At 40.1% G+C, this 18,762-nt stretch overlaps 1 protein-coding gene and 1 long non-coding RNA gene across 4 annotated transcripts in view; one reads left to right on the forward strand and one right to left on the reverse strand.

Moving 5' to 3' along the window:
* The window catches only part of Cul3 (cullin 3), a 75,768-nt gene extending 66,131 nt beyond the window's left edge, over positions 1-9,637 (reverse strand). For 2 of the 3 annotated variants that reach the window (NM_016716.5, NM_001313728.1), the window contains exon 1: positions 9,193-9,637. In NM_016716.5, the coding sequence (NP_057925.1) occupies positions 9,193-9,258 (66 nt within the window). In that variant the 5' untranslated portion in view covers positions 9,259-9,637. The remainder of the gene's footprint in view (positions 1-9,192) is intronic. The other variant, XM_006496498.4, reaches the window with a different exon arrangement.
* A 222-nt stretch (positions 9,638-9,859) lies between these two features.
* On the forward strand, positions 9,860-17,675 carry Gm39667. Its single transcript, XR_865570.2, has 2 exons — positions 9,860-10,097; positions 10,175-17,675. It is a non-coding gene; the product is annotated as a predicted gene, 39667 (long non-coding RNA).
* Positions 17,676-18,762: the final 1,087 nt, after the last annotated feature.

The following is an 18,762-nucleotide window of genomic DNA, read 5'->3' on the forward strand; positions in this document are numbered from 1 at the left end:
CTTAGGACATAAAGTGCATTAGGACAAAAGTCTGGATCCCCAGCACCCAAGTAAAAGGCTCTGCACGGTGGTGCATACCTGTACCTCAGCGGCCAGTCAATAGATCTAAATCAATCAAGTTGAGTAAGAGTGACTGTGTACTGCCTAGTTTTATGTCAACTTAACATAAGCTAGAGTCATCAGGGAGGAGGGGGCTCAGCTGAGAAAAATGCCTCTGTAAGACTGGTTTGTAGGGGATTTTATAGGTTAGTAACTAATGGGGGGTGCCCAGCCCATTGTGAATGGTGCTATCCCTGGGCTAGTGGTTTTGGTTGATTAAGCTGTAAGGAGCAACCCCTTCATGGATTCTGCCTCAGCTTCTAGGTTCCTGCTCTGCTGTTTGAGTTCCTCTCATGACAACAGCAATATGAAAGTATAAAACAAATAAACCCTTCCCTCCCCAAACTACTCTGGCAATTGTGTTTTATCACAACAATAGTAACCCTGACCAGGACAGACAGTCTCATTCATAAGTAAATAAGCAAGCAAATAAAGTGAAGAAACTGAAGAGACCCAACTTAGACTTGGGCATTCCACAAGAAAGACACACACACACACACACACACACACACACACACACACACACTACAAACAGACACTAGGAGAGAAAACAGACTTGAATTTGGCTAATTTATTTCATTTAAAAATAACACTTCTGGGCTGGCAAGATGGCTCAATGGGTAAGAGTACTACTGTCTGCTCTTCTGAAGGTCCTGAGTTCAAATCCCAGCAACCACATGGTGGCTTACAACCATCTGTAATGAGATCTGACACCCTCTTCTGGTACATCTAAAGACAGCTACAGTGTACTTGTAATAATAAATAAATATAGTAAATAAATATTTATAAATAAAAAAAACTTCGTGTTTCATTTATATATACCAAAGAAGATATTAACCAAACTCTCTAATCTTATGCTTTGCATGCACTTCATTGTTTACCACTTTAGTATACTCTAAACTGTGTTTAGAAGAACTTAAACATGTTAGCTTTAAGGAATTCAGGTTTTTTAAGTATATACTTAAGGTACACTATACTGTGGTAAATGTAAGCTCCAGGGCTCCTGGATCTGTCACCAGCCAATATTTTAAACAACCTTAGAATTACTTTCCCAACATATTTCTAGTAAAAAAACATACTATTCCAGAATCTAGAAAACATTTAACGTAAGTATGTAATATAGCAGGCAGGATCAACCTGTACCACATGCATGCATGCTAGGCTAGATATGAGTATGACCCAACACTTCTACAGATGACAATGCCATGCAGTGAGATCCAAAAGTTGGACAGTCTTACTAGTTTAATGGAAAACTGTCTTTTTGAGTCAGACACTTGGATATGAATCCTGGTGTCTATCCTTTTCTAGGTCTATCAGAACTCCAACTAGATTTATACAGGAAGAAAAAATGTCAACTAAAAATTGTTTTTAGGATTTGAGAACAGCCAAAAAAATTAAAACAAAATCCAGAATAAAGTGTTCAAAACTTAGCAGTTTATGAATCTCATGAAGTAACTTCTCTTTGAGTTGGAGAGTAACTGGGCATAAAGACAAAAACCGCATTTTACTATTTATTACTTGGAGAGAATGCATCAGTATCATAGGTTTACTAACAACTACTTTAGAGAATAACTTTCACTGTGTTAGAGTTCTCAGTGATCCTGCTTTGCTGTTTTAGAAGAGGATCACAAAGAAATGTTATATTTTCAAAGGAAAAAAGATTCTTTGACATTTTGGTTTTTTGCTCAGCATTAACATTTCCTACTTAAAGAACAAAATAAAACAGGTCCATTTCTTTTTCTCTATTATTCTAAATCTTATCAACAAGTGTTATTTAATTACATCAGACTTTCAGTTAGCTTTAGAAATACTAAAAGGAATGCTTCTAACAGCAAAAGTTATGTCCTAGTTAAGAGAATTACAGGGCTAGTTCTCAATTTCCTACCACTCAGGCAATAAATAGAACCCTGTTAAATAAGCTGGTGATTAGTGATATTAAGGCAATGGCTAGCCTTTCTCAGTGAAATCTTTTACAGATTCCTGTATCAATGGCAATATGGAAGCAGCTCTAAATGACCACTGAAGACAATTCTGAAAACACCCTTCTAGTACAAACACCTCCAGTCTGCAATCTGTGTCTGAGTGACTACCCCCAGGAAAAACAAAACATTTCTAAATCAAACTTGTGCTTTACAAGAACAACTCTTTCTTTAAATCTCCCAGTTACACTATTTATTAGAATAGAAATTTTTATACTATCTCTTTTACTACTTATATTTATTCTGTGCAAAACTGTCCTTAGCTGTGCCATTTTAAGTATTAAGAAATGAACTAAATAATATTGACTGTTGTTACTTCATTTACTGAATATTATCTACTCTGTGTTGTGTACTATTATAATAAGGCTAATGAAAATCAATACAAAAAGACTTGATGTTTCCTCTAAAAAAAAATTATACTCCTAAATAGACACAAACAGACAGATCATTCTATCAGGAATCTTGGCTATGAAAACAAAATGAAATTGGTAATGAAGAAGACAAAGTTTCTTTTCACACCAGAGGAAAAGAGCTGAGTAATGATACATGTTCCAGAATATAATTAAATAGAAAGATTGCTGAAGCTTTGGGCTCCTGACACAAGTTTTTCTTGTGTGTGTGTGTGTGTGTGTGTGTGTGTGTAAGAACAATTGTTAGATTTCTTGAGGAGAGGTAAAAGAATTCGTAATAAACAGTTTTAAGTACAATGATTAAAATTTAGAATAGCAGGGGCTGGAGAGATGGTCATAAATACTGACTTCTGTTCCAGAGGATCCAGGCTCAATTCCTAGTACCACAACTGTCTGTTAACTCCAGCTCCAAGGAATTTGACACCCTCATATATGCATACATGCAGATAAAACATAAATGCACAAAAATAAAGTAAAATAAAATTAGAAACTTTCTGAACTGCTGAGCTGGAACAGTGAGATCTTACTAGCTAGGCAACAAAGTCACTGAATGTCTGGCTGAATTTCTTCATTATATCAGTCTAGAAAACAGGGGCAATGAAAACACAAAGTGCTACCATCCAAGATGGCTTTCCACTAATACTTCTGTCTTTCACTCACACCAGGAATACATAAGTATTTTAAATTAAACAAATGAATATTCTGACATGCAATGGATAAAAAACGAAGACTTGAACTACAGATGATTTATGTGAAGTAGACACTTATTTCCTCAAAGTCTGAGTGAGCATGAGTAAAAAGATGATCAGAAAAGAAAATAGTAGTTCTTAAGAGCATGAGCCAAAAAAGATGATGGCTGTGGCAGTAAGCAGCATTCTAAGTCCTTCATGAGTATAAGAAAAAATAGGAACCTTAATTTAAGGTAAGCCTATCTCCTCAGAGCAAAGCTAAGAAAACAAGACAATCCTGAGCACATAGTTAAAAGGAGTGGATCAGAATGTGCAGTGAAGTGGGCTGAGGGACAGACAGGACATGCAAGTGTATCTTGGCAGAGTTGCCCTGGTATAGTGTGGAGTTCAGCTAAGATACAGAAAACACTGAAACCAGAGATTAAGACGTTTACTGTTGAATCTCAGCTAATGCTGACCCTAGTAACACTACTTTTAAGTAATTTCTGTTTCAGACACTAAAAAGATTACCTTCTAAGAAAAATGATACAAAGACCATTAATTTAACTTACAGACTTTTACTTACAGACTCAAACACTCCAATCCACCATTTGCACTAAATTAATCAATTACTATTGTTTGGCTTAAAGGACTAGTTTAATTACTCACTACCCATGCACACTAAGTGCTAAGTACTCCATGGTTTGAAAGGTTGTCTGGTACAAGCACTGGACAGAACTCACAATCTAAATGAGAAGTGATACAGAGCTTCAAGAATTAAGTTTAGACTGCTCAGCACATGAAAAACATTCAACAAATTTTAGCTGTATTTCTACCTTGCTGTACAACCTTTATGGAATACATTTAAACTCTACTCAGCTCAGTAATTCTAGAATTATAGATAGATTATGCAGAGTCCAAGCTGCATTCTGTACAACAGAGAAAATAGGGACTTCCTAGAGGCAATCAAAATACCTGACAGTAGGGAAATGATTAGGCAAATGTGGGAATTGTGAAGTACCAGTGACTAAAATGTTTTCAAAATATAGTTATATGTACTATGAGAAGGCACTATTAAAAAGGAAGACTTAGTGGTAGGGCATTTGTTGTGAAAGATCTGGGTTCAACTCCTATTACCCACTTCCTCTAGCGCCAAGCACACATGTGGTGCAAGCAAACTACACATACATAAAACAATAAAAATAAAACTAATGTTTTAAAAAGGAATAAAGAGATTATTTTATTTATTTATTTTACTTATTTTAAAATAAAAATTACCCAATAACATGGAAGTCTATCTGCTAGAGACAGACCTTTCTGAGAATCCTAAAAAAAAAAAAACACATTCTAAGTTCTCCATATTTACAATATAAAGAAAAGTAGTAATATTTCCAGTCATAATTCAATATCCTTCCTGAACTGACCAAATGCTATTACTATTTCGACTAACAAATGACTGTTTTATGTGAATGATTCAACTTCGTAAGGAATGTGCTATATGTGAAAGGCCAGACTTTCACATTATAGCCTATATTGTATAAATAGGCTTTAAAATTCATGGAGCTGGAGAGTGGGTCAGTGAAGATGAGTGCTTGCTACATTAGGATCTGATTTCAGATCCCAGCACTCATGTAAAAAGCTAAGCATAGATGTGTGAATGGATACCTGTAACCTCAGCTCTATGGAAGGCCAAAGGATTCCTGGGACTTGCTGGCTGCCAGCCCATCTTCAGGTTCAGTGAGAGAACATATCACAAGGAAATAAGGTAGTGACAGACGAGGACACCCAAAGTTCTCTGACCTCCTCAAACACATCCACAGACACACATACCCACATCACACACAAACATAAGTTAATAACAGACTCCTTTCTCACATGCATGCATATATCCATACATAGAGTCTTCTGAACTGCTGTTATATCTAAAAGGACATTGTTGAGTAGACTAGAGCAGAAGAGCTGACTAAGCACAATGTGTATTGCTCTTGCAGAAGATCCCAGTTTGGTTCCCAACAACCAAGTCCTCAGTTCTCAACTTCCCATAGCTCCAACTCTAGGGGATCCATTACCCTCTCCTGGTCTCCATAGGCATCTATACTTATGGGCATAAGCACACACATATAACTAAGAAACAAAGTAAGCTACTTGAGAAATGGCTCAATGGTTAAAAGCACCTGCAGATGGCTCAGAACGAAGTTCCCAGAATGCATATGGTGGCTAGCAACCATCTGCAACTCCAGTTCCAGTGGATCTGATGCCTTCCCCTGACATCCAAGGGCAACAGGCACATACATGATGCAGAGACATACAAGGAGGCAACAACACTCATGTACATAAAAAAATTTTAAAGATGAAAATTAATATTATGCTTTTTATTTCCTTTTTCTCTTTTGCTTTCTAATTTCTAAAGCAAGGAAACATTAACTGCTATTAAGTCGAAAGCATAAGTCTCAGTGTAAGCAACATTTTGATACACCTTCCTACATAATTTCTCTGTAAGAAACAGAGGATGAAAATAGATTTACAGTTAATTCCTGGCTTTGTGTGAATAAACTGTTATTCTCCTATATATACAGTCCAGATACTTCTCTGTACCAAGTACCTTCTCCAGGAAATAAACCTATCATGAAGATCAAAGATGTCCCTTAAATCTGGCAAATACTTTTGTAGCTAGAAATAGAAGAAACATCAACTATATACCCAAGTCCTCATCTCTTCATGCTCTAATGTCTGTCATGAATGATCTTAACATTTTTGTCTGTCACTTTGTAGGCACCATTTGCTGACCATGTTGCACAGGTGAAATTCATCTACAATCATGGAGATTACATCAAGAGTTGTCCCTGTTATGATTTAGCAAGCTGTATAAACTATGAACTGACATTACTTCTAGAACTCCATGGTAGCACTTTTAAGAGAACGGTCAGAAAGTAGAAGTGATTTTCAGTGTCTCCTAAATCTAAGGATAGCATTTTTATTCAAGAATCACATGTTCAATTCCAATCGAGCCTGTTAAAGCCCATGGGAACAAAAATTCTGGACAATACGACGAGGAATGGCTTTTCAGAGAAAGGTTAACTCAATGGACTATACAGAGCTGAGAATGTATGAATTAAAACATGTGGAAAAAGGAAAATATCTTTTCCAAAGGAATTACTTAGCTCAAATCCATACACAACCAAACTCCCTTCTTATTAATCTTCTGTAGCTCCAACTTATAGTTTGATAAGAATTTCAAAATATTATCAATAGGGGCTGGAGAGTGGTGCAGTGGTTAAAAGTGTCCCTTGCTCCAGCAGCAGACCAGAATTTTGGTTCCCAGCATTGGAATGGGTAGCTCACAAGGGCCTATAATTCCAGCTCCAGGGTATTTGACTCCACCCTCTGCAGGTACCTTCAGCATTCATATGTACAATTGAACACACGCGTAATTTAAAAATCTTCTTAAAATAATGACCAACAGAAAGATGTATAATAAGCTATACGCTACATAATGAAGGGAAGTCTAAAAATTAAGGGATTTTTTCTGACAACAGTTAAAAATACAGAAAAATTTGATCTTGTAAATAAATTTTGTAGGTTTAAACTGAGGGAGGGGAAAAAACTTAAAATATAAGTTAAGCTAATGTGGTGTAACTTTTATTCTGCTTAAAAATGTGAAAGCAAACTTAAAATATGCACTAAAAATGTAAGAGAACCTGATTTGGTAGAACTTTAATAAAGTACTTTTTTGATAAAGTACTCATCTATATATGAAATATATTCTGTAAGTTAACTTACCACTATTGTACAATGAAAAATCAAACAAGTCTAAACTTACTTCATTCCTTTTATACATCCATTTTATAAAAAACCTGAAATGAGCAACTGCCATTACTTATAGCTAACTACATATCCACATAGTATAACACATAACAGTTGTAGGAATACACACATGTAATAAACATAAATGGTATTTTTTGTGTATGAAATACTATGTATTTTAACTTCTAAGAATCCAAGTGGGTTGTACTTATATACAAGACATCTAATCTGAATGAAAGCAATTCTGACAGCCTAATGGACTCACTTCCCAGAACTCAATAAAATATCACTGGAGCATTATTTAGCCTCAACAATAGCCAATTATTTCAATGGGAACAACTTATGGTTATTTACTTATGAACTGGAAAACAAACAAAAAACAAAACAAAAATCTCAGTTTTAGTACTAGCCTATCACACACTAATACCATCTTCATTCAGCTAATGGTACAAAATTCTCTTCCTGCTTCTAATCCCTAATGCTAGCTCCAGAAACCACTGATCTTTTCCTTTTTCACATCTACTGCTAAGTCCTAAAGCTCTAGGAATAAACAGTGCCTGCATACAGTACTCAGTATATGGGGAGAGGAAAACAGGTTCAAGTAGAGAAACCTAGAGGTCAAAGAGCTGCAAACACAGATAAAGGTAGAACCGGTTACTCTGAAAAATATTAACTGGTCAAATATAAGCTCTTTCACATTTTACTAAACAACAAAGAAACAACAGAACCAAGAGTAAATATTTCCTAGAAAAATCAGTGTCATAGTTGATTAAAAAAAAATTAAAACATAAAAAACAACCATGTCTGAATTCGCTTAAAAAAAAAGAGGGAAGGATGTGGATTTGACAATCACTTGGGTGGTTGATTAGGTAGGGAAATTATTCAAGTTCATAAACCTGGCTCACTGTCCAATTACAAAGGAAAACATAATAGTTACCTTTATTGGCACTGTGTTTCTAGCATTTCTCACTTTCTGGTGTAATCTCTTATTTACTTAAAAAAATCGTTCATAATGCAATTATTATTAAAGTATCTCGTCCTCCTGATTATACCCTACATGTTAACATAGAGCCCATTTATTTACATAAAGGTGCAAGTTTTTACATGCTGACAATATGTCCCTTGCAAAGTCACAATTCTGCATCGCTTGTACACTTCTTTGGGATGAGGAATTCAGAGGCCCTCAAGTTCTCCAAGGCAAAGTTACTTAACTCAGACAATACTATCGTGGTCTTTCATTCCTCACAGCAAAGGGTACTTCAGGAAAAGCCTGTTCAAAAAGTGATGACAAAGGCCCCCTTCCCCTCCCACACGACAGAATGCTTATGAGTCTTAGAAGGGAAAAACAACCTCCCTCCGTTTTACTTTTACAATTCTGCTCCACTGATGGCTTGTCTATTTGACATTTACCTGTCACTGTAGCGACACGAGCAAGTACGTCCAGTTTGTTACAACAGGACATTTTAATTGCCTGCCACTGGCTATCTGATCGAGGCATGACATCCAAAGTTACATACTACTCCATCTACTAAACACCGCAAGCCTATGACTCAACGTAACGCCAAGAGGAAAAGTTTCTGAAGAGCAAATGTTTGCTGTCGCTAAAAACGTACAAGGTAAAACAAGTCTGAGTGGCAACTATTCTTGGGGACCTCCTTGACTAAGACACGGAAAAGCTGTGCCTGGCCCTCCAAGAAGTGGAGGGGCGATTCTGAACCGGAGTGGGTCAAGCGCTTAGGAAGCTTTGCAGGATCAAGGATGCTATAAATACTATGCTCCTAGTGTTTTGCCAGTGGGCATTTCTAGCATCTCTGTCAGTGAGTGGGGCAGTGGGATGGCAAGACCGCCCCTGACTACGGAGTCGAGCAGAGGTGGACAGTCCTCCCCACCGCCGTAAAAGCCGAGCCGGCTCCTTCTGGAAACCGCACGCTAAAAGTTACACACACGCCCCACGCGACGGGTGCGGCGGCCACAGCGCGCATCCCCTCAGGGCCGCGGCCCCCGAGGCCCGAGCGAAGGAGGCCCCGGGGCGGCCGGGGCGCGGGGAACGGCCCCGGAGGTGGCCGACCCGGCCCCGCGCCGCCCCGTTGCCGGGAAGCCTCGCGCTCCGCCACCGGCGGCGGCCGTGGGGGGAGGGGAGGCCGGCTGCGGCCTGTTGGCGGAGTTCAGCCCCGGCCTCGCGTGCGGCTCCGGGCCGCGGCTCCCGGTCCCGGGCGCCGAGGACCGACTCACCGGAAAGGCCCGGATCCGCATCTTGGTGTCCTTCCGGCTGCCCGTGCCTTTGCTCAGATTCGACATGGTGCTCGGCCCCTCCCCGGCGGCGGCGCTGACGGCGGCGGCGGCTGCGGCTCGCACTCGGAGGCGCCGGTGTCACATTGAAGGCGGGAGGGCAGCCGCGGGGCTCGGCGGGGGGCGGCGGCGCGGCCCCCGGGCTGGGCTGGGCGGCGGGCCGGCCCCTGGGCGGCCGCGGCGGCGGGGGCGGCGGCTCGGGCTCGGGCGGCTCGGGCTCGGCCGGGGGCTGCGCTGGCGCGGCGGCTCCGCGGGCTTCCCCTCGCGCCGGGCTCGGCTCCCTTTATCGCGCTCCTCCGCGATGGCGGCGGCGGCGGCGACGGACAAACATCTCACTGCGCAGGCCGAACGTCCTCCTCCTCCTTCTCCTCCTCCGCCTCAGCGAGACGAGATCCGGCCCAGAGGGTGGAGGGGGGAGGAGGGAGGGAGGAGAGCGGAGAGTGGAGAGATGGGGGAGGGGGCGGGAGGACGGGAGGGGAGGCGGGAGGCCGCGGCGGGCACGTCAGATCTCGCGAGATCGGGGCGGGCGCGCGGTCGGGGGCGGGGTGGGGCGAAGCCCGGGAAGGGAGGGCGCAGGGAGAAGTGGGGTCTGAACGTGGTGGGGAGGGGGGAGAGGGGTGGATTAAGGAATGGGCGTAGTCAGCGCCCTGGGGGGCGGGGCCTGGTGCAGGAGACGTAGGCTGCGTTTTCAAAAGAGGAGCGTCGGAGACCCCAGTAGGCTGAGGTGGCTTCTGATTGGTGGAGCGCGAAGGTGGTGGGTCACGTGGGTAGTGGGCGGGGGAATTTCCGGAAGGGGGAGAGGGGAGTGTTGTGTTGTGGGCTGGCGGGGCTGAGCTTGGCCCTAGTAGGTAGGTAGTCCTGGGAAAGGGCGTGGGGTGCGAGGAGGAAGGTTCTACGTCCTAGAACTGCTCCTGTGTTTTTCTAGGGCACGTGGCCTAGGGATGGGTACTTGAGCCCAGCCAGAAACTTGAAAGCAGGGTTTGTGCTTGAGTTACCTGCAGACTGCGAAACCAGTGTCCTGTTTTTAGCTAGGTGTTGCAGCGCCTCAGAATCAACCCGGCCTTCTTACACTGTACAAGCTCCTGGGTTTGTTCATTAGTTGATACCTTCTGGAGGATCCAGAGCCCACTAATGTTAAAACCCGGTTTTTGTTTGTGCCGAAATAAAACAAATGCCTAATATACTACAATATTGTGTTAAACATACGACCATTTCCAAGAACAGTATAGATCATTAAAACCAAAAGCACTGTGAAATTAAGTTTGCTGTAGGTTTGGAGACATTTTTCTATTTGTTCGGGGACTCTTATCCTATAGTCGAAATGTCCAATTCGACTGCTTTTGGCTTCTAATTCAGTATGAATCCTACATCTACCTTGCATACTTGCTCATTTGCTGTTTCCAACGCCCCTGGGAAATCTGAGATTCTCCCAGTTTTGGATCTTCCCATTTTGAGTGAACTGTTGTTGGGATTAGCACCTACAATTGAAATTGGTGGCCCATGACCTTAATCCCAGCATTTGGGAAGCAGAGGCAGGTGGATTTCTGAGTTCGAGGCCAGCCTGGTCTACAGAGTGAGTTCCAGGACAGCCAGGGCTACACAGAGAAACCCTGTCTTGAACACCCTTCACACACCCCCGCCCTCCAAAAGGGAAAACTTGATAAAGCTTGTTTATTTATGGTTGAATTGACCCTAAATTATTTGTAATGACTAAGCTTAGAGAGTTAAGCTAAAAATAAAATATCAAGAATGGGTTAAGTAAAACAAGGAAGGGCTCTGATGAATATAGTGAGTGATGCATAGTTGTTTATAACTAGTATGCTAATTGATTGCCATTTCCATAATTATCAGGATATAAAACCTTTTTCTATTGGCTGTCCTATCATATGGCTCTATTTCTTATTACAATATACATTTTAAGCCATTGGCTTTAATCTAAGCTCTGCCACTTTATCAGCTTTCCCGAAAGAACTGCATGTTCTCTCTCATGAGAAAAAGCCAATAGTATTTGTAATATGCAGTCAAAGATGCATGTGGGTATGGAGAAAGAAGCAACCCTGGATATAAGAATATCAGGAAGGACTGACTTGACTGCAGGTAATGCACACAGTTATGAAGGAGGATTTAAAAATCTTATTTTTAGTTATAATGCTGTCATGGATCTTGTTTTGGTTTTTTTGTTTTGTTTTGTTTTTTGTTTTGTTGCTTTTGGTGGTGAATAAGTGCGTGAATAGTAAAAGTGTAAAATTGTAATGTGACACTCCACAGCTTCCTTTCTAAATGCCATGTTCCAGGTGTTTCAGAAGTTCATGGAGTCTTATGAAGGTGATGCTTTATTTGCAAGTTTTTTAAAAAATAACAAAAACTATTCTACATTGAAAGGTTTAGCCTTATGAAAATCAGTGCATTGCCCTAATCTTTCTCGTTTTTCCATGAACTTGGGAAACCACCCAAAGCCAGAATAGAGGAATTAACTACCTTATGACCTATTGCTATTCACTTGCAAAACTATATAGCTATTTTCATTTGTTTTACAAACACAGATTTCCATGTTTGTGTTACTTAAGCAAAATTTAAATGCATTTAAAAGAATCACTATCAACTGTTTGGATTTTAACCACCAAAAAACTACCAAAAAATGCTTCAAAATTAATCTCATTGAGAAATTTGCTGATTTGTCCATTCATTTGTTTAATCAAATATTTACTAAATTGCTAGTATAGATGTGAAGTACTAGAATAAATGAATGAGTTGAGACCCACCATCATAGAACATAAAAGTCCTTTTCTATATCACAAAATTAGGAACCACAGTCCCAAGTTGAACTAAGCAATAATTTTCTGTGTGCTTCACCTCAGAAATCAGAGATTTGTTTTCTTTCTTAGGGAAGCAGCATCCTCAAAAATATATATGAAAAGACCTCTATGTCAGTAGACTATTCTTTGCCCCATGGTGGTCCCTCACTTCCAATGAAGATGACCTTTCAGATAATTATCTTTTGTGCAAGCAGCCACCTTCCTAGCAGAGCAAGCACAGTGCAATGAAAACACACTAGATCTTGCATGCCTGACAGTTATTATTCCTACTCTTGCTGACAGTGTCCTGACACAGGGAAACAGTGGCCTCAGTTCCATTATCCAGAGGAGGACATGCAGTCAGGCAGGTCAGGTCAGGCAGCTGGGTGAGCCAGCCCCTCATCTAAGTCCCAGACTGTAAAAAGCACCATAAGGTATGAAGAGCCTATGAAAGGGAATAGCAGCCACTTCTTGGCCATGAGTCTCTAGGTATCCAGGAAACCAAGCCATTGTAATCACTGCTGCAGACTCACGTGTTTGATTGTAAAGATAGTAGTTATTAAATCAGCTTACAGCCTAGCAATTCAATTAGAATTTTATGGTTTTGAATGGACCAAGACCATGAGAAGGGAAGTTCTATGCTTTTCAGATTAGAAAGACAAATAGAGAGTCCCAACTCCTTCATGACGGAGCTAGTTCTTACTTCTTTGTCTCCTTATAACTATTTCAGGTCAAAAGTTGTTCAGATGCCTGGTAACTGTGTGTTTACATCAAATTGTAAGATGCCATGTAATCAGAGGGAAATCAGAATAAACTGACAAATTAGCAAACCAACCACTAAAAATTGACTATAAAGACTTTACTGTCTACCTTTTCTTTTTATGTCCTGAGACAAGAAGTATGACACCTATGAGAGGACAAAATAAAGTTAGCAGTTTGAACTAAAGAAAAATCCACATACCTAATCACTTCATAAAAACACATCCCCTTCTCCATCATACTTTCATGCTAAATATAATCTGGTGGACAATTCTAGAAACTTCATCATTGACGTAGACAGTGTTCTGTTTATTCCACCAAGTGAATCTTTTGTGAATAAAACATAAACACACACACACACACACACACACATATATATATATATATATATATATATATCTTGGCAGAATATAAATTCTCAGTTATTGGCATTGCACCCATATGTTTTTTTAATTACTTATTAGCCATAATGTGTGTGTGTGTGTGTGAAGATCAAAGTAGGACTGAGTGACACAGTTCTTTCCTTCACCTTCATGTGGATTCTGGGGTTTGAACTCAGGTTAGCAGGTTTGTAGTGCATGCTCTTTTACCTGTTGGGCCATCATGCTAACTTCCTCATTATTTTATTTCCAAGGAAAATAATTTCCTCTTACCGATAACATTGTAACAGTAAAATTGCAAGAAGCCTCCAGGGGACAATTATGAATGTTCACTGCTTGCATTCATGACAGCGAAAGTATATGTTGAGATTTATAACTCATCAGCTCATTCTTTGTAATGCAATTTTGTACTTGAGATATAGCATGGTGCCAGAGAGCCATAAAAGCAAATAGTCTACATTTTATTCTACATTTAGTAATTGTATAAACTAGCCCCCAACAAGGGTAATAAAATAGCATTGTTCTTAAATGTCTTCAGTAAGCTCTTGTTTTCATTGTCCAAAGTGAAACTGTATGCTTAATTCTTCTATCTAAAGCTGGTAGAAAGCATAATGCAAGTGAATTAAAGCAGCACTGGTAGAAAGAATTAACACTACCTAACTAAAAAGTATCAAAACCAACAGAGCCACACCTGGCCCCCAGGTGGTATAATGAAATAATTCCTAGAAAAGTTGACTATGCCACCACATTCTGGAGCCAGTCATTCTTTAAGGATCCACCCACCAAGTGGGCAGTCTGAGATGGTTGTAACACGGACATCTTGTTAAAATGAATCTGACAACTTTACATTTAACTGAGCTACAAACAAATAAGCAAACAAACAAAAAAAAGAGCAAACCCAAACCAGAATTTTTATGTGTAAGTGTGTTAGGAGTGCTACCTCTCCGTGGTTGGAATTCTCATGAGAAGTGCCTACCCTACGTAAACCTTCAGGTTTCTTAGAACAGCTACTACAGATCCTTGAATTTTTAAGGTTAAATTAATTATGACAGTGAAGAAAGTAGTGTTTGTTCTTGGGGAGAAAGCATGCTTCTTATTAGCTTCCTAATCTTTTGTTTTAAGGGGAATTTCTGACTGGAGGTGGTCTTAGTGGATAAGCAGTTGTCACTTTCAACCATGTTAGCCAAAGTGGCTTGACTGATCCTTCAGTGTGAGGATGTGCACAGGTGATATAGATAAGCAGATCCACTGGAAAACCTTTGAGTGGATGACTGAAGGACACAAGGTAGTAGAACAATCAGGGACATTGGCAGTAAATAACCTAGGCTCTGCATGCTGGTTGACTTTCACTGTCATTTTCTCCTCAACTTCTGGGTTCTCATAATTGTACAGCAAGTGCTCTTACCTAATGAGCCACCTCTCCAGCACCCTGAAGCAATTCTCATCTCTAGTATGAAGAAGATAGCTCATCTTATAATTGGGCCCAGACCAACTTATCTTCCTTCCTTCCTTCCTTCCTTCCTTCCTTCCTTCCTTCCTTCCTTTTGTTTGAGCAACTTACTCAACACTGTTTTGGATGAATTTACACAGCTGCCACTATAGTAGTGACATATAGAAGTAGTATGGAGAATTAACCAGCCAACTGTCCTATATATCAATAATGGATGTTTCTGTGAACACAGAGAAAATTAGCAATTATTATATGATTATCTGACAGCAAGAGTAGATGAGTAACCAGATTAAATACATTAAATGAGATGATTGGTAACTATGAATATTGTCCATAGTATATCTGAATCAGCTAAATTGCCTTCTATAACAAGACAGAAAACCCAACTCTATAAGAACAATCAGATCATTATCTTACATAACAGGAAGCCTAGAGTCAGCTTCCCATCCAGATACAGTATGTTTAGGTTCTAGCCCAAGTTTTTGACAGTTTTGGGAGCCCTACACTCCTCCACTGGCTAGTGGCAAGGCATCTGTAGCCACAATATGTATCATTGTCTCATTTACTTGAAGCTATAGCAGTGATTCTCAAACCTGTGGGTCATGATGCTTTGAGGTTGCATATCAGATATTTACATGAGGATCCATAACAATAGCAAAATTACAGTTATAAATTAGCAATGAAATAATTTTATGGTTATAGGTCAACAAAACACAAGGAATTGTATTAAGGTGTTGCAGCTTTAGGAAAATTGAGAACCACTGGACAAGAGGAAGACTTACTCTTACAGGTGCTGTGAACAGAGAATGGTTCCCAGAGGCAGATTCTGAGATAATCTGCTATAACTCATTGGCCAAGACTAGGTTACATGCCTAGTTCTCTCTCACTAGATGGCAGGGGAAATAAATGCCTGCCTAATTCCAGTTACTGAGGGAAGAATAGGTCCTACAAGTAGACCACTATCAGGTGTTAGCACAGATTTAGTTATACTTATCTCCTTTGAAGAGATGATAAATGGCAACTAATGCATTGAAGATTTACTAAGAAGGTGTGTGTCTGTGTGTGTCTGTGTCTATGTGTATTAAATTGAGAAAATAACTCATGAAAACTCAGGCCCAACTACACTGTAAGAGCTCTTATATACAAATGCTAAGACCAAAGGGAAAAGCATAATCACATGGAGATGACAGAGGTGCATGCTTTTACAGACAACTGTAAAAACCCCTCTGGGCTTCTCTTTCAGAGGCATTTAGCAAAATCTTATTCCCAGTTTCCTTTTGTCATATGGCTTATGGACTAGGATAGCCAGAGCCAAATGGAAGCACAGTGGTTGGCCCACAATGTAATTTGAAAGATGAGGAGGCCTCTTTGCCTACTTCTTCGGTTTAAAAATCAATTTATTTTAAACAACTAACAAACTAAAGCAAGCAAACAAACAACAGCCTTGCAGCAAGGTTAATAAAGCCACACAAAGAAGCCCAGACCCAAAGTCAATACATCTCAATTAACTTATTTACAGTTACAATAGCTACTCTGAAATATTTCAACTTGACTGATTCACACATGTGTGCCAGTTACTCCAAAAGCACTCAAATGCTTGAGGCCACCCTACTGTTATGTTCTCCAACGACATGAAGAGGTGGCTATAATCAGGAAACTGTCCTTTGGAAATGTGTTAGTATTCTAGGTCAGTTCTAATCGTTGATGTGCTTCAGCTGGCCCGTTAGAGTGCCCTTCAACATCAGAATTTTAATCTCTTCATTTCCCTCTCCCTCTCTGTCTCTCTCTGTCTCCCCCTCCTCCCTCCCTCCCCCTTCCCCACACACACAAGGGGAGGGGTTTCGTGTGCACCTATGTTTGTCTGAGTACAACCTTAGCTACCAGTCCTCATTTTTCACCTGTGTGAGTCATGGTCTTGTTGGCTACTAGATATGCCAGACTTAGCAGTCTGCTGGCTTCTAGGGTTCCCTGTCTCCATTCCCTATATTCCAGTAGGATCCTTGGGGTTACAGATGCATATTACCTTGATTGAATTTACATGGGTTTCAGGAATCTGAACTCAGGTCCTCATGCTTGTGTGGTAAGCATGATGCCCACTGAACCATCTCCCAGCCCAACATTGTATTTTAAAGTCATTCTAATAAATGTTGTAGCCAATATATTTTTGAATTACTAACTCCAAAATACAAAAATAAGTACATAATTTTGCCTGTTATATTTATCTTTAAAGGAAGAATAAAGAACCATAAATAAGTTATAAAATATTTTTAACTAACACAAGCCAAGAACAAAACCTTAACTTCTAATATTGTTAGGCACTGGGTTGTAGAAGGGAGACATTTGAATGGAGATCTTTTAGAGTCTCTAGGGCAGTTTCTCCACCCTTATTACAAGTCACACACACACACACACACACACACACACACACACAGAGAGAGAGAGAGAGACACTCCATTATCACTAGGATCCCAAAGTTCCTAGAAAGTCTCTGACTAAGACTATCCACTCACCAGGGCATTTATTTAACACAGTTTTATTCTTGTTTATTCCCAAATGGATTTGCTTTAGGATTTCTTAACATAACAAATTAACAATGTAGTTCCACTGTAATTTGATATGGTAGAACTTGGTACATATCCTTTCTCAGGTATCAACCAGACCATAAACAGAGCTACCCTGATGCTATGCATGGTGTGTCTAAAAGTGTAATATTAGTTCAAGCTTTGAAATGTGCTCAAATTATGCATGTTCCTCTACTAGAAAATATACAAAATTCTGAAACAAATATATATTGTGTCATGTGGGTGAACATGCTATAACTCTGGTAATTCTCAGACGTTTTCTTGAAGCTGAGTTCTAAGCTCACAGCGTCTCTTTGTTTTTAGCTTCAACAGTGGCTGGTTTACATCATATAAACCACCCTAAAAAGACAGGAAGGGGGAAATTGAACATTTAAAAAACGAATGGCAAATTTCCGAGATATTTTCTTCAATTATAAATGCCTAACCTTTATCACAGTCAGTAGCAGGTTTATTGTGAGCATTAAAGAAAAAAAATGTTTGTTTTTAAATTAAAACTATAAAACCTGAGAAGAAACATTCTTAGAATTTTGCAATTTGTTTCGCCATTTCCTTCATGCACAGTATGGGGACTTTACTTTGTGATAAAAGCCTGAACATATTTCTTGATTTCAGTGTTGAAGGATGGTTTTCCATTCTGGATAGTGCCCTGCACCCCTTCCTTTCTTTTTTTCCCTCCCTCCCTCCCTCCCTCCCTCCCTCCCTCCCTCCCTCCATTCCTTCCTTTCATTCCTTCTGTGACAGTGTCTCACCCACCCCAGGCTTGCCTCACATTTGCTGTGTTGCCAAAGATGTCTTTGAATTTCTGATCCTCTGCTTTTACCTCCTAAGTTCTGTATAGCAGTTGTGTATAACAGCTCACGGTTTTATATGGAGCTTGAGATCAAGCCCAGGGCTGTGTGTATGCTAAGTCAGCACTCAGCCAACTGAGATACATCACCAGCCCCTGCACATCTTTCAAGTTGCTTTGTAGGGATTTTTGAATAACAGCTTTGAAAACTTCTCTGTCTCTCTACCTCTGTGTCTCTGTCTCTCTCTTTGCCTGGTACTTGCAGATCAATTATGAGCTCTCAGCTACTTCTGCAGCACCATGTCTGCCTGTGTGTTGCCATGCTCCTCACAATGATAGCCATGTATTAATCCTCTGAAACTGTGGGTAAGGTCCCAATGAAATGCTTTCTCTTATAAGTTGCTTTGGTCACTGATGTCTCTTCATGGCAATACAACAGTCCCCAATAGACTACACTAAATGGTTAGCTTCCTTAGCTTAGGCTTTCTTACCTATTATACAACACTGTACATTCGGTTGTCTTCACTCATTTGCATTACTCTGCTGGCCATAGGTGTTGTGGTGCCAATGCAAATGCCAAAGCTACCTATAGAACATAAAGCCCTCTGTCCCTGAAGGCTCCAGGAGGGCTCACATTGTCTAACAGTCTTTATTTAATTGTGGCATGCAAATTCATTAGCCAGTGTTTGTATTCATAATCAAATTGCCTGGATTTGAATTCACTTGGGCATATGTATAAGTCCCTATCCAGTGAGGTTTA

Source organism: Mus musculus, chromosome 1 (genome assembly GCF_000001635.26).
Source record: "Mus musculus strain C57BL/6J chromosome 1, GRCm38.p6 C57BL/6J".
Classification (NCBI taxonomy): domain Eukaryota; kingdom Metazoa; phylum Chordata; class Mammalia; order Rodentia; family Muridae; genus Mus; species Mus musculus.